Raw genomic sequence first — 15,243 nt, 5'->3', positions numbered from 1 at the left:
ACTTGTCACTGTTTTTCCCGCTGTTTGTACCTTAAGGATGTTAAATGTACTCTACAACCCAAGCAGGTCTAAAACCTCTGTTCCCCTAGCACATATTCATTTGACTGTAGCAGAAATTAACAATGAAGATGCTAAATATAAGCCTGCCGATGATTTAAAAGAAGCCCCTAATCGCTGCCGCCTACATAAAGCTTCCCACCCACCCCAACCCTCCTTGGGATTTGAGACTCAGCAGGTAGCTGCTGACAGAATGAATGGGTTTATTTGTGAAGCCTCAGTTGCAGTATTTTTTTCTCTCACTTTCCCTCCCTTCTGTCTTTCTGTCAGATTTGGGATTAATGCTCATTTTATGCTTCTTTAGTATTTTGGCTGTCCTTTTGTCTCGAGTTGTAAACCGAATCCTCAAGGATCATAGAATGTTTCTTTTAAGTCTTATCAGTTGCACTAAATTTGGACATTTTGTACAATAGTTGTGTTTTCTGTCTGCTTGGCTCCCTGATTTAGCAGCCATGCTAGCAGCCATGCTAGCAGCTCTGTGCGGCTGGCCTGCTTTGAGCTAAATGCTTCTGCTTGTACGCTAAGTTGCTCACAATGATGGCGCTAACTTGCTGATCTTTGGCAGGTTTAATGTTGACCATGTTCATTGTCTAAAGTTAAGCATTGGAGCATGCTAAGCTGTTCTAATTAGCAGTGTTTCTAGTTATGCAGATATTATGTTTGAAGTTTAGACAAACTACTGGAGGTGCAAAGATCAGGGGATCTACAAATGCCCTGATCTACAAATTTGGTACAGCCACAAATGGCTGTACCAAATTGCATAACAATCCATCTAATAGTTGTTGAGACATTTCAACTAAAACCACACATGTGCTAGATTTTGTTTTATTCTGAGCCAAAGTGATGGACCGACGGCTTGACATCTAGCATGGCTAAAAACAAAAGATAAGGTTTTAGACATCAGGGTGTACCTTTTTAAATAGACGATTCGTATTATATTATTATCCTACATATTATTCTCTCCTGTGCAGCCTAATTCTCTTGAGACAGACTGAGTGTCATATGTGGAAGCACTCGAAAGCAACACAGATTATAAATAAGATGAAGCTTATTGCACCCTTGTTGTTGATACACAACTTGCAGGGTTTATTTCAGTCCATCCACACTCTATTTTTCCTGCCTGTCAAGACTATAGTGTTACTTTCACGATGAGTTTAATCAAGAGCTGAAGCAGACTGCTCGAGCAAACACGACTGATCTTTAAACTGTAATCAGCGGAGGCCACAGCTCAGCAGACATATGCTTCTCTCATAATATAGTGCAGAGATGGCTTTCAAACATCCTCACACACATGCACCTCCACACAAACACAAACCAAACAATCAACCAGCAACAGGGGGTAACACTTCACTAATATAATGACGAGTGAGTGCTTATTACTGATTAGATAATAACCTATATAATGCCAAACACTCCTAGTTTGCCTTCTGTTGTTCTCCAAACTGTGTCCATGCGACTTCATCTCCACCTCATCCACTTCATTTCATAAGTGCATGTCTGTAGGCCCGTTCAATGAATTGGAAAATGTCTAATATTGACCTTGATTAGTTTCATCACTTAATTGGTTGATGGATATTTAACCCATCGGGTAAAAGTGTGCTCGGTCTGCAGATGTAATTGGCAACCAAATGTGCAATAAACTACGTAGATTAACCATGCACACAGAAGATTTTCTTGGTCTCTGTTGCTTGTCGTTGTTTGACCAAAATGATTGATTCATTAACAATTTGTGAATTGTATTTGTAAAACTTAGACAGAGTAAGCTCTACCTAGCTTTTCTTTGCAGCTGTTGGTAAATGTGTTAGAGTTTTCTTAAATTCAGTTTTTTACTGTGCAGGTCTCAAAAAACAAAGCTGACATTAGTGTAAACTCCCAGTAGGTTTGGATTAAAAGACTCGTTATGACTTTATGGTATTGTAGAACAAGAATGTGACTTATTGTGTCATTGAAGTCAACACAAGCAGAGCTAATTTATTCAAGTGGCCACTATATGATTTAGTTCACAAGAGGCAAGACAGTGGCTCGCTTCCCTTCAGGGAGGCTGACAGTTTGAGTCAACACAATTAACCTGCATTGCAGGTATTCACTTACGTAATGTTTCCCATTTTTCTGTCCTGGGAAACAAGTTTTTTGTTTTTTGTTGCTTCATTCTCGGTAAAGCTTATTAGGAGACTTTGATGAAGCATTTAAAAAAACGTTCCTGGTTGTATGAAACAGCTCATACTCATATCAGTGAGTTACAGCAAAAGCTTTTGTTGTATTTCTGCTTTTTACATCCATAGTGAAAATGTGGCATGTTGCTTCTAATGTTGTTAAAAGAAAACTTTGATATTGGTGTTCCTATGTTTGTTGATTTATTTATTTGCTGCATTGCAATTTGTGTGAGAAATGCAACATTAAATGCTTTGATGTCTTGCTGTCGAACCCTGCAATGCTACAGCAAAACATATCTTCACATTTTCTGTAGGAAGCCATTACTGTTTTCATCCTTAAGCTCCAATTCTCCTGAACACCCACCTCATGTACACACAGCCCCTCTCCACCTCACGGATACTATATTACAACTGGGCACCAATACCACAGGAGCCAACAGGGGAAAAAAGACAGTGAAAAGTTTGAAGGAGAAAATGTCAGTTGTGGAACTTAAAAACAAATCCCAATACTGTACTTTATTTAAAGAGCAGTTTTCATAGTCAAAACTTGAGCAGTGATCTGTGAATACCTTTGTTCCATGGGAAATAAAGCTGTCCTACCTCGACATGCAGCAGCAGTATGTTAATGGTTATGTTATATAGTTGTTTACAAGGTCAGGACTGCGGCAAGAAAAATGTGACCTTTTTGGAAATGAGGCCACAGTTAATATTATTATTACACAGCCAGAAAATGTCAGCAGGTATTTCATGGTGATAGAAACGGGTTGAAGATTTGTTTCTTGCGCTTAAAACTCCTCCAAGACAGTTTTAATACAGTTTTGACCTTGTTATCAAACTGTCAGTTACTGTACTGTAACACTAGGGTCGGCTGAAGCTCATGGGGGAGAGTGGTCGTCCCGTAACCATAAGTTACCCGGTTCAATCCCTATTCTCCCCATAGTTGTGTGTCGAAGTGTCCTTGAGCAAAACACTGAACCCCCAGTTGCTCCTGGGCGCTTCACTGCAGCCCACTGCTCCTTAATAACTAAGGATGGGTCAAATTCAGAGAAGAATTTCCCCATGGGGATCAATAAAAGTGTACATTTCTTTCTTTCTATTTCTACCTGAGAGATTGGAGGCAGCATCGCCTCTGGCTGTGTGTAGGGCAGAAATAGCTGAGCAGAACCACTGTACTACTAACATTACACAGCTTTGATTTGTCAGGGGGGCCGAGGTTTGAAAAGTGACAACCTCAAAACTCCTCAGAGCAGAATAGCTGTCTGCTGTCACTTTGGAGATATTTGACACCCCTCTCCATCGTATATGACCCTTATAGATATATCTATTTTCTCACTTACCCTTTAGAGGTATTGAGCCATGCAGACAGTTTCAGTTTTGCTTGTCTAGGTTATGTGGTTCTGAGAATTCTGCTGTTTCACAGCATTAAGAATTTGACTGTATATTTTTCATCACAATGTTATTCTGGATAATATACAAACCAACTTGTTTCTAATCAGTACATTATTTATGGAAGGAGCTTTACAGTTAACACTTTCTTAATGAAACTTTTCAGAGCTTAGACAATTAGTGAAATCATAAATTAGTCTATCAACACAGAAATAACTTATAATTATTTTGATCATCAATTAGTTGTTTAAGTAATATTTAGGCAACTATATATGTATACATAAAAAAAGTTAGTTGCAGCTTCTCGATTGTGAATATTTTACTGCTTTACTCTGTCATTGTAGACTGAAGGTTTTGGACTGTGCAGAAAACCACTATTACCTATTTTCACTATAGTCTTAATCAGCACATTATCAATAAAGAAATCCTTAGCTGCAGCCCGACAGAAATTCAGTGCTTTGGAAGGCACAACAAAAATGCCATTACTGGGGTTGAAGACATCTCAGGCACAGATATCTCGAAACTTGGTTGAATGAAACTAAAACTACCATATAGAGTATAGTATTTATTATATTAACAATATTTATTTTAGTTTTTTGGTGAACTGACCCTTTAACCATTTTAAATGCTAAATTGAAATGAGACTGAAGGCCTTATTGTCATTAGAAGCTCACAATACTAAACTAAATCAAGGAAGCAATCTCTGTGGTTCAGATCTGGCAAAACATGACTGAACTTGTCAGTTCACTTTCTGTAAAGTTGCCTGATTGATTTATGATGAGAACCAATCAATTCAGATGCATTGATAATAGCCGGTCTGAAACTGTTTTTGAAATTCTAATTTTTTTAAAGTTTTTGCAACAAGAACAAAAACTTTAAATTGAACTCATCAAAACTCGATATTCCAACACAGCTCACATTAAGCATCTTTGATCATTCATGTATATAAATAGCTTAACTTTAATCCTGCATGAGCTTCAGACGAGGCTCGTTCAGGTCTTTGACCGCCAATCCACACATTTCCAGGTCCCTCTTTCCCTTGCCAAGCAGAGAGCGATGCCTCTGCGTTCTTTCAAGCCTAATCATGAGCCAACAGCCACTGCACATCCCTTCCTAACTCTCTCTCTCTCTCTCTTTATGTCTCTGTGTGTTTGTGTGTGTGTGGGTGAGTGTCTGCGCTGGCTTGTGAAGGCTCCGCTATGCAGAGGGGAAAGGGACTGGGAGTGATGGCCAGGACCTCGCTGGCTTTGATGGACATTTTAATCAGGCTTGGATGAGAAATTAATAGAATGGGCCACTGCTGAAAACGAAGTAGAGTGGGTCTCTCTCCGTCTTTGGGAGGACTCTAATAGCACCACAGGGTCCGAGCCGAGAGAGCCCAGATGTAAACAGAGTACTGCAGTGTACAGTTTATGTTACTGCTGTCAATTTAAATAGTGTTTTATATCGCATGAAACGGTGCATGTGGAGGCACGTTATCTATTGGGAGATGGTTTGTGTCTGTGTCATAGGTGTAGCTTTGATGCAAGTCAGTGTGCAATAAAGCAGATTTACATTTCTTTACCGTGAAATGGCCAAAGATTCAGGGGAGATTGGAAGATCTCTGGAAGTGTTATTTGCCCTGATTTTACACACAATTTGGTCAGCAAGAAACCCATCAGAGGAGAGTGTGTTCGTGGGTTGTGTATATTAGTGAATTATGATGCTGTAAATGCAAAATTGGATTTGGGAGAATTGTGCAACTGATGTATCTGCACATGAGTAAAAACTCCTCAAAATACAAGTATAGCACATTTTTAAATTGACCTAAAGTAGATGATGTCACACAAGCCAATGTTGCATGTGTGATTATACTTAATATACTTAAGTAAGTGAAATACTCGTAGATTATGAGGTAAAAGAGGAAAAGACTCATCATCAATTAAGAGTAATGCAATTAACAAGAGAAGATCAACCTTCACATTACAGCAGGAGCACCTGATAATTTAAACAGCCTGTTTGGAGTTGCAGATTAAGCCGAGCACAATAAAGCACCTACAAAATGCACACTTCTGTCCAGTGGCATAAAAAGCAGCAGCTGGGCTCCCCGCGACAAATATAGGAAAGCCTGAAGGTAAACAGACGAATAAGCGGATTTAAGCTGCAAGACGGCTTTAAACGATTGCCCTCTCAGGGGAAACAAACTCTTTTTGTCACATGCAGCACAGAGCTGCCCGGTGTGATTCCATAGTCCTGAGTCGACAGAGTCCGTTGCAGTGTCCCTTCCACTCTTATCGGAGCTGCTGCAGCCCCACAAGGTCTGGCTGCAGGCCTGCAGAGACCTTCTTTCTTTTCTCTGAGTCACAAACACGCACATACACACACACTTACACACTTTGTTGCATGCAATTTGCTCTTGAATTGTACATATACTTTTGTAGGGACCTGCATAAAATTAAAGGCACAGTCTACTTTTTTTTTTACACGTTATTTTTTCTGCCATGTGAGCAGCCTTCCATAACGGGATGACATGTGTTTGAAGGTCGGTTGGTTCCACCACTTGTATCCATGGATTGCAGTGAAGTTATCTGCAGATATTCATGATCCTCACAAGATCCTGATCATTTTGTCTGAAAAATGATCCAAAACTTAAAGATATTGCATTAATAGTGATGTAGAAAAGAAATAAATCTGCATATTTGGAGATTGAGGTTGATCAATTATTCAATAATTGTTACTAATACTAATAATGTTCTACTGATCCACTACTTGATTAATCAACTAATCTTTCATGCATTATCCAAGTTGCAACCTTTCTTTGTTGTGCTCTTCCATCTTGTAGGGTTTAGTTTTTTGGTGTCAAATTACACATTCATAATTTGTTGGTGTCGAATTACACATTTATCATCACGGGATGCAGATTTTACAGAGAAGTTGAATGCTTTGGCTGCTTGTGTGTGTCATTTGTCTCTGTTCTTGTAAAAATAGTCCATTCTTCTGTAACAAACCTTCTGCCCTTATGTGTGCAAAATAAATCATTATGACATAATGTTCCTCCGTTGCTAGTATCCCTCACTGGACTAACATTCCACCCATGAAAGATCTCTTCGTATCTATTTTATCTTTTCTATCTCTGCTGCTCAGCAAACATATCCACCAGCTCCTGTCCGTTAATTCCCTCCTCGGTTCGCTGTGTCCTCTCCTTAGTTTCTTGCTCCTGTTTGTTTTTCGTTGTTTTCCCTGAGGGTTGGGAGGCGTATCACAGTGGATGAAAAACACAGCACTCAGGAGCATGCCTCGAGTGTGTGTCACTGATACTTTATTAAATCTTATCAGACTGCTGTCTCTCACTTACCTACTACCCTCGCAGGTTTCAGTGCTGAGTCTGTCACTCAGCACTGAATTTATTTAACCCCTGTGGCCACAGCTGAGGGGGAGCTGGGACTCTTGAGTGGTTTCATTTGCTGATTTAAACACATATTCTATAATGTGCTGCATAATCACACTCTCTTTTTTTAAATTCCATATGACTTCCTTCATTTCATGCTGCTTGTACATTTTGTTTTCTCTCCCTCTCCCTCTGTCTTTTGCTTTTTTTTATTTCATATTCTCAATCCTGCACTCTTAGTTTCCTCATTCCTCTTCTGCATACTCTAAATTCCCAAACTCTCTCTCTCTCTCTCTCTTTCCCCCTCAGTGTTGTTGCGTGAGGAGGTGGTCCAGCTTCAAGAGGAGGTCCACCTGCTGAGGCAAATGAAAGACATGTTGAGTAAGGACCTAGAGGAGACCCAGGGAGGCAGCTCTGCCAATCTGCTCTCAGCCACAGAGCTCCGAGTGCAGCTGGGTGACAAGGAGCAGGAGCTGGACCGTGCCAAGGAGGCCTTACAAGGTCAGGAGCCAACGCAGGCGTCTTTTTGTCTCACCTAATCCCCCAGAGTCCTTTCTTTCAGGGAACATCTACCTCAAATATACAGCTGTCAGTGCTGTTAGCAGGACGTTTATTTGAACCATATCCTGACAAAATACTTTTCCCTCATCTCCCAAGTTTTCTCCAAATATTTGGCTCACTGAAATATTTCATATTGAATATACATTCTCGCAGTAATATTCTCGCAGTAATATTCTCGCAGTAATATGTTACATTTCTTACCCTTGATGTCAAGGATCGCAAACAATTAGAGGCAAATTTGGCCGTAAGGTCTGCTTCCTTCAAATGATAATAACACGATCCGAATCATTGTTTTGAAGTGTCTTGTTCTAACTGAACCACAATTTGTTATTTAATTTATCTGCACCAAACAAGAATTAATCATTAAATAAACATCAGATTTTAACTAATTTAGGACTAACCTGTTTATGTTAAACACATGCCCCAGTGGATTTTATGACTGCTTGTGAACAGCCAACTCAGCATTTGTGCATCATCTATCGTTGTTATCTTACTCAAGCCAGTATTGCGTGGAACACTGGAATAATAAATTAAGCTTATTTTAAAATCCAGACTGATATTGCTTCCAGTTTCGACACTGAGTAGTGAAATACTACTACTACTACTAATAATAATAATACATTTATTTCATGGCATCTTTCATGGCACTCAAGGTCATCTTACAGCACAGATCCGTAATAAAATATACAATAAGCAACAAAGCCACAGTGATAAAACATACAATAAACAACAGAGCTCAACTCAACAATGAGTAGAAATCGGTATCATAAAATAAAATAAGATGCATTGGCTTATGTAGACACATAAAGATATTTGCTTCCAATATACATTAAATAAAGAATAATTCACACTCATATTTCATCATCCTACGCAGTTCAGGTGGTTCAGTCCGTGATCTTTACTTTCAGCTAACAAAAAGAGAAATTGTGGTAATAAAAAGATGGGGGCTATGTCTTTAAAATCAATCTGTTTTGTCGTGTATGTTCCAAAGGTGTCAAACATGTGCACTCAAATGGCAACAGTGTGCAATATTTCAGAAGAGAAACATGATCTGTTGCATTAACATCACATGTTAGAGGTAGACAAGAGATCATATGTGCATGTGTTTCAACATTGTTAAGAAATGGGTGTAGCCCCTGATGAGCAGCCAAGAAGACTCCAGGTTCACCTCATTTTAATTAACTCCCATTAATCATGCAATAGAAGCTTTCATCTGAAATATGAATGTGGTATTGATGTAAACTGGAATGCAGCGTTAATTTTTTGTATGAAAACAAATCGGACCATATTGAAACCCAGGGAGTACAAACAGTCCATCCCACATCAATGGTCATTTCTTGTCACAAACATAGGAGACAATTGGCAAGGCAATTGTGGATTTAGTTTAGTTCGACAGTATTTCTTTGCATGGTTCTCTCCCCTTCTCTGAGTTGCATGTCGTAAACTGCAAGCTCGTAAACTGTGTTGTGTAACTGCAGAAAAACAGGTTTGAATGTTCAGTGTAAAATATGAAGAGACTGAACCGTTGTCAGGAGGAATGCCTCCTGAATGACACATGTGTGCAGTTATGAAAAGTACAGGTTCCAGTCTTGTCTCTCTGTTGAGCACAAACTCTCAAAGGAGCGTTATTATTATCATTGTTTGCAAAGAGCGCCACCAGTTGCATCATGGCTGTTGAGTTTTCTCTGAAAGTTGAAAGAAATCAGATCCAATTGGTCTTCTCCGGGATGAGCCAACAGTCTCCAAAAGCCAGCCAAAACACTTAAATGAATGAATGAATATGTGCTACTGTGCCAATTATCTTTTGGGAGGATGTCATCATTTTATCTAAAACATAACAAAAAAGCTGCAGCCCCTCGTTAACAGAAGGCACAGTGTCACCTAGTGGCTTCCTTCTGCAATTGCAAAGTGGTTTTCGGATTTACAGGCAGCCAAATCTCACTGACATATTTGTTTGACAGTAAAATTGGCTATTAAGAGGATCCTTGATTTACACCTGTGTGTGCTGCACAGTTTGTGAATGTGTTGTTCTGTGTGTTGCAGCTATGAAAGCTGACCGCAAGCGTCTAAAAGTGGAGAAGGCAGACTTGGTGAGTCAGATGCAGCAGCTGTACGCAACACTGGAGAGCAGAGAAGACCAGCTGCGAGAATTCATACGCAACTACGACCAACACCGAAAGGTAACAGCGGCCTGCCCATTGATCGTTAGCTTATTGTATATACAACTACAAGTGTCAGTGCAGAAAAGCCCAAGACAGTGTCTCAATGACAGAGTTTTGCCACACATTTTAGCTGTAAAATGTCTCCCAGTGTGGTAGCACTTTACTTAAAGTCCTACTTTAGAGCATGCACCGTATGTACGCGCTTGATAAATGGTTTAAAACACACTATAATGTAGTTGTAAGCAGATGTAATTGTTTATTCGTGTAATTGTCAACAACTATAACTCCTCCTGTGGTCACCCATGGGTGGAGGCTGCTGCATAAACTGAATGAAAATTACAACACAGTTGTAATAATATAAGGTATGTCTTTGGAGGAGAAGTTATAATTGTTGACAAATACTGTAGATTTCTAAACACTTAAAAATGACATATCTGTGCACAAACACATTATAGTGTGTTATAAACCCTTCATTAACTGTTTATATATTGCTTATAAAAGTTAAATAATGGGAAATATTGTATAGAGTTCTACACACAATACTAAAGGTTAATGCATTTGATGTAGAAACAATAACCGTTGGCCTGCATATCATTCTACATATACATAATAATATATATCCGATTTGTTACTGTGATAATTAAAATAATTTGTCTCCATCATGTCATCATGTATCCACCGTTTTTTTTAAATAGTTTATAACATAGAATGTAGTTCTGATATGCTCCTTGACTCGAATGCCGCGCTCCATTGATCGTTCCAGGTGAGCGTGGCGAGGATTAACCATTTCTTTGTGTGTGTGTGTGTGTGTGTGTGGGATCTGCAGGAGAGTGAGGATGCAGTGAAAGCACTGGCAAAGGAGAAGGACATGCTGGAGAGGGAGAAGTGGGACCTGAGGAGGCAGACCAAAGAAGCCACAGAACAAGCCAACATCCTGCGCTCTCAGATGGACATGAAGGAGAACAGGGTCAAAGAGCTGGAGGCCGAGCTCACCATGGCGAGTCACCCTGCACATAAACACGGTCACAACTTTGTTGAATTAATAAGTCAAGCACCCAAAAAGTCTCACATTAGCATCATTATCTGGTGTTTATGGCATAAATGCAAACACGGTGTGGGTTTGCAATCCCAGTGCTGTGTTCATATCAGTTCAAACACATGCAGTAAGCTGCTCTGCCATCCTCATCCCTTCCCTCTCTCAAAGCGTTATTTCTTTCTCCAGGCTAAAGAAGAAATTCATGCCTTTTTTTTTTTTCTGTGTTGCCGTGTCGGTGCCGCGGAGGTACAGTTGTCAGTCTGTGTGTCATTAATCTCTCTCCTCCCTCGGCGAGTCATAACCACCCACAGATCCTCACATCAAGCTGCAGCACAGATCACATTTGTTGGTACACCAGTGCAAGAGTTGCATCGCTGTCAAGCGACAAAGCCACCAAATATATTTCTACCTTTCCTTTGTCTCCTCTTCTTCCTTTGTCTTTCTATTTAAAATCCTGTTGTTGTCAACTGTTTCCCTTTGCACTAAGTGGTTGCCCACTATATGCCTTTTCAAAGGCTTCCAGTCATAAAATCCTGGGGAAAACATCAAACATGTACAGTTTTGGCGCATACATGATCCGTTTTTAATGTGCTGTATTAGAATATTGCCTGTTGGCTAACTTCAAAGGGTAGAGCTGCTGTTCTTCAATATTGTTATAGACCAAAACTAGTACTGGGTGACTCCATTTCTCAACACTTTCCCATTTTCCGACCCTGCTGTAGCTCTCAGCATTTAAGCAAGTTTGTTCCTGCTGAAAACGTAAATCTTTATAAACGGGTGAAACATATAGTTTTTTTTAAGGTCTAAATAATTTCCTAAAACAGCCGGGCATTGCAGTTGTTCACAAACAGTGCTCAACCAGGAGTAAATTATGTATTTGAATGATGTATGTACCCAAACACCTGTTTAAATTGTATGCTCTATGGCCTGCTTTTTATCTTTTTTTATTTATTTATTTATTATCTTTATAGTTTTTATTGTGTATTTTACTGCACCTTCTTTTATTGTGCTTTCTTACCTTAATGTTTTGGCCCCTTTTATTGTCACTATTTGTTTGAAACTTCAGCGATTAATACACTATTGTTGCTCTTGTGAATATTTACAGCAACAAGACTTTGAAGTGATTAAAAATAAATTACTGTCCAAATAATAGAGGAACATGTTGGCCAGTGCCACCATCTGTTTTTTAATCAGTAAGAAAACTATAGCACAGATAAATAAGATATTTAATGTTGAATGTTGGTTTTGGTCTTTTCATGGGATTTGTTGACAAGAAGTAAACATAGAATACCACTAGTCTTGCATTTAGCTGGCAAGCTCCCACATTGAGTTATTTTGCTGTGTACATGTGTGTAGATTCATGTATTTATGTACATCACATGTATTCATGTACACATTCATGTATGCAAACAGTTCTCATGTTTTACTTTCAGGTCATGCTCAGTTTCTGCTTCTCTTGTGCTTTCCAGGCGAAGCAGTCTCTGGCCACCTTGACAAAAGATGTACCGAAGCGCCACTCGTTGGCCATGCCCACAGAGCCCGTGGTGAACGGCAGTCAGGAGTGGGTGATGCAGGCCGACATGCCGCTCACTGCCGCCATCCGTCAGAGCCAGCAGACCCTCTACCATGGACACACCACGGACAGACAGGGTAAGCTCTCTCTCTCGGTGTCTCCTGTGCTCCTCAGGCGCTGCTTGGTGTTGCTTTTACAGACTAAACATACTAACAGAGTGCTTCCTGGAGGTTTCTCATACTAACGGGGTATTTTTCAACAAACGTATGTATGTGTGTGTGGCACATCCAGCTGTGGTCAGGATCAGCCCCTGCCACTCTCGCCAACCCTCAGTCATCTCCGACGCCTCTGCAGCCGATGGAGACCGTTCGTCCACGCCCAGCGACATCAACTCCCCTCGTCATAGGACCCACTCCCTCTGCAATGTAAGAGCTGCCTGGCCTCCTGGACCAAGTAATCACACCTCCACACTTTTCTAAATGTCCCTCCCTCCCTACTCTTCTTGTCTTCTCCTGTTTGTGTCTCTCTGTGCTGTCGGCCTGCTGGGTGTCAGCCTGCCTGCTCGGTGGTGGTGATGATGTTATTTTGCATGTAGGTCACTTTAAAGCAATAGTTTGACATTTTAGAAAATATGCTTATTTGCTTTCTTGCTAAGGAAGTAGCTGCAGCCAATTAGCTTAGCATAAAGATGGGGAGGTACAGGGGTTTATGTGCTGGACTAATTATTCGCTTGGACCAGGAACTTCCTGCAGTCGAGTCCAGTCAAGATTCCAGTCCTAGAAATAGTTTGGCACTTAACCCCTGTGAACTAAATATAGTTTTGACACTTTGTTTTTGTAAATCTTAAATATTCATAATCCATTGATAAAATAGTCTATTTGGAGTTACGAATTGCAGCATATTGTTTATCAATATTATTTCACACGGTATATAGTTTTTTATTTTGCATTCATTTTTACACTGAATTAGTAATGTAACAATAATGTACAGTTCATTATTGCCAAGAAGCCAAGCTTTAAATCTGAGACTGAACACATGTTTACTAATTTTAGAAATGTGTCCCCCATTCCTATAGTCTGGCCCCCTTATTAAAACTGTCTAAACCTGCCCCTGATTTCAAGGAGCTGGTAAGCAGATGTTGTCACATTTGGACAGAGCCAGCTGTTTCCCCTGTTTCCAGTCTTTGTGCTAAGATAAGCTAACCAATAGTCTCAAGAAAGTGAATAGGCATATTTCCCAAAATGCTGCCCTATAGCTTTAACTCAGCTGCACAAGATGACAAACCCAAGCTTCCTGTCTCCTCTGCTCTGTTCAGTCCATGGAGGACCTGGAGGACCAGAAGCGTAAGAAGAAGAAGGAGAAGATGACTCTGGGATCACTGTCACGGGTGTTCGCTCGAGGCAAGCAACGCAAGTCACTGGACCCCGGCCTGTTTGATGGTACATCCACACCTGATTATTACATAGAGGAGGATGCTGACTGGTGATAGTGAGTGTGTGAGCCTGCGTGTGAGTGGTAAATGTGTGTGGATATTCATCTTGCTTTAACTGTGTGTAAAGAGTGTTTTGTGTGTGGGTTTGTCTGGAGGGGGAGGGGGGTACATTTTAAAAGAAATGCCTAAAAGAGACTGCTATCCCACATAAATGTACAGTATATTACCTTTAAATTGTATGTTTGTAAATTAGATATATATTTATAGATGTACATGTATGCATATGTATATATGTTTACATGCATATAAATATATACATGGGTTTATTATTATGTGTAGACATGTTTATGCTGTATTATCTTCCAAATGTCTTAATGTTTTATGTTTTTTTTATTACTGGAGACTTGAAGGACCGCTGTTCATATGTAAATAGGAGTTATTGTGAAACTAGTGTTTTTACTATAAATGTAATTTGGCTTTTGTTACTTTACACTTGCTTTTATCATGCTTTGCAACATTGATTTCAAAGTTTCTTCTTATTCCCAATATTACTTGGCCCATTTCCTATTATAAAAGAAAAGATATCATCTGATTGGCTTTAAAATAATGTTATCTTTTGGAGTTTCATTGATCAAAATGCTGTTGTTTCAAATTGCTTGTTGGAATGGAAAGTAGTACTTTGTTTCAGAGGTATTGCTGGTACAGGATTACCATCATGTTCATTTTATAAATGCTGGCTCATGTATATACATATCACATTGTGGGCAGCAGGGAGGTTTTTTTCATGAAGCTTCCTCATCCGTTTATGCTCAATACCATATTATCAGTTACAATAATGAACGACTGGCTAACAAGAGTTTGAAAGACCATCTTCCTTAAAATGTAATTGCACGGACCTGAAAACACAAACAAAAGATTAACAGTGATGCATCGTCACACACCTCTCATCTGCTGTTGAAACTATGTGCAAGTGCCAAAGGTGCAACACTCATCTCTAGTATCATTCTGTCACTGTTAGCACTAGCCTCGTAACATTGATCATGTCTGAATCATTTCTTACTGAGAGCTATATCTAACGTGCCAATATGAGACGAAGGAATGCACATTAAACGCCTGCATGATCCCGCTTCGCTGCTTTGATTAGACGTCCATTCATTGCCAATGAAATTAATATCCTCCATAATCCTGTGTTGCTCCTGTGTTACCTTTTCCCTTTACCAAATGATCTTCCTTGCATTATGAATGCACGGCCCCTTTTATTTTTTTAGGGTGTTTTTATTTTTGCTTCGTGTAGAATCCCACCTCATTTCTTGCAAATGTGGCTCTACTAATTCTATGTTAAATGCTTTGTAATTTAGGAGATGTTGCATAAAAGGATAAATCTATTGGAGTATTTTATTTAAAAAGAATAAATACAAAGAAGAGGTAACTTCAAATATTTATCTGCTGCAGCTGTAGCAGCCAGATGTTAAGGAGGTTTTAGCATTTAAAAAAATGAACTCTAATGAAATCTTATTTTAAAAATAAAACTAGTAACTGAATACATCCTATGTGGCAGTTTTCTGTTCCATGAGTA

The 15,243-nt window shown here is 39.5% G+C and overlaps 1 protein-coding gene across 10 annotated transcripts in view; it reads left to right on the top strand.

The window, feature by feature from the left end:
- Positions 1–15,201, top strand: part of LOC117731395 (kazrin-like) — an 89,011-nt gene extending 73,810 nt beyond the window's left edge. For 2 of the 10 annotated variants that reach the window (XM_034533726.1, XM_034533727.1), the window contains exons 5-10: positions 7,273–7,464; positions 9,568–9,704; positions 10,513–10,683; positions 12,192–12,372; positions 12,527–12,660; positions 13,551–15,201. In XM_034533726.1, the coding sequence (XP_034389617.1) occupies positions 7,273–7,464; positions 9,568–9,704; positions 10,513–10,683; positions 12,192–12,372; positions 12,527–12,660; positions 13,551–13,721 (986 nt within the window). In that variant the 3' untranslated portion in view covers positions 13,722–15,201. Of the gene's footprint in view, positions 1–7,203; positions 7,465–9,567; positions 9,705–10,512; positions 10,684–12,191; positions 12,373–12,526; positions 12,689–13,550 lie in introns of all 10 variants that reach the window. The other 8 variants (XM_034533731.1, XM_034533732.1, XM_034533733.1 and 5 more) reach the window with 6 other exon arrangements.
- The last annotated feature ends 42 nt before the right edge of the window (positions 15,202–15,243 follow it).

The sequence above is a fragment of the Cyclopterus lumpus genome, chromosome 5 (assembly GCF_009769545.1).
Source record: "Cyclopterus lumpus isolate fCycLum1 chromosome 5, fCycLum1.pri, whole genome shotgun sequence".
NCBI lineage: Eukaryota > Metazoa > Chordata > Actinopteri > Perciformes > Cyclopteridae > Cyclopterus > Cyclopterus lumpus.
This window is presented reverse-complemented; position numbering and strand designations above follow the sequence as displayed.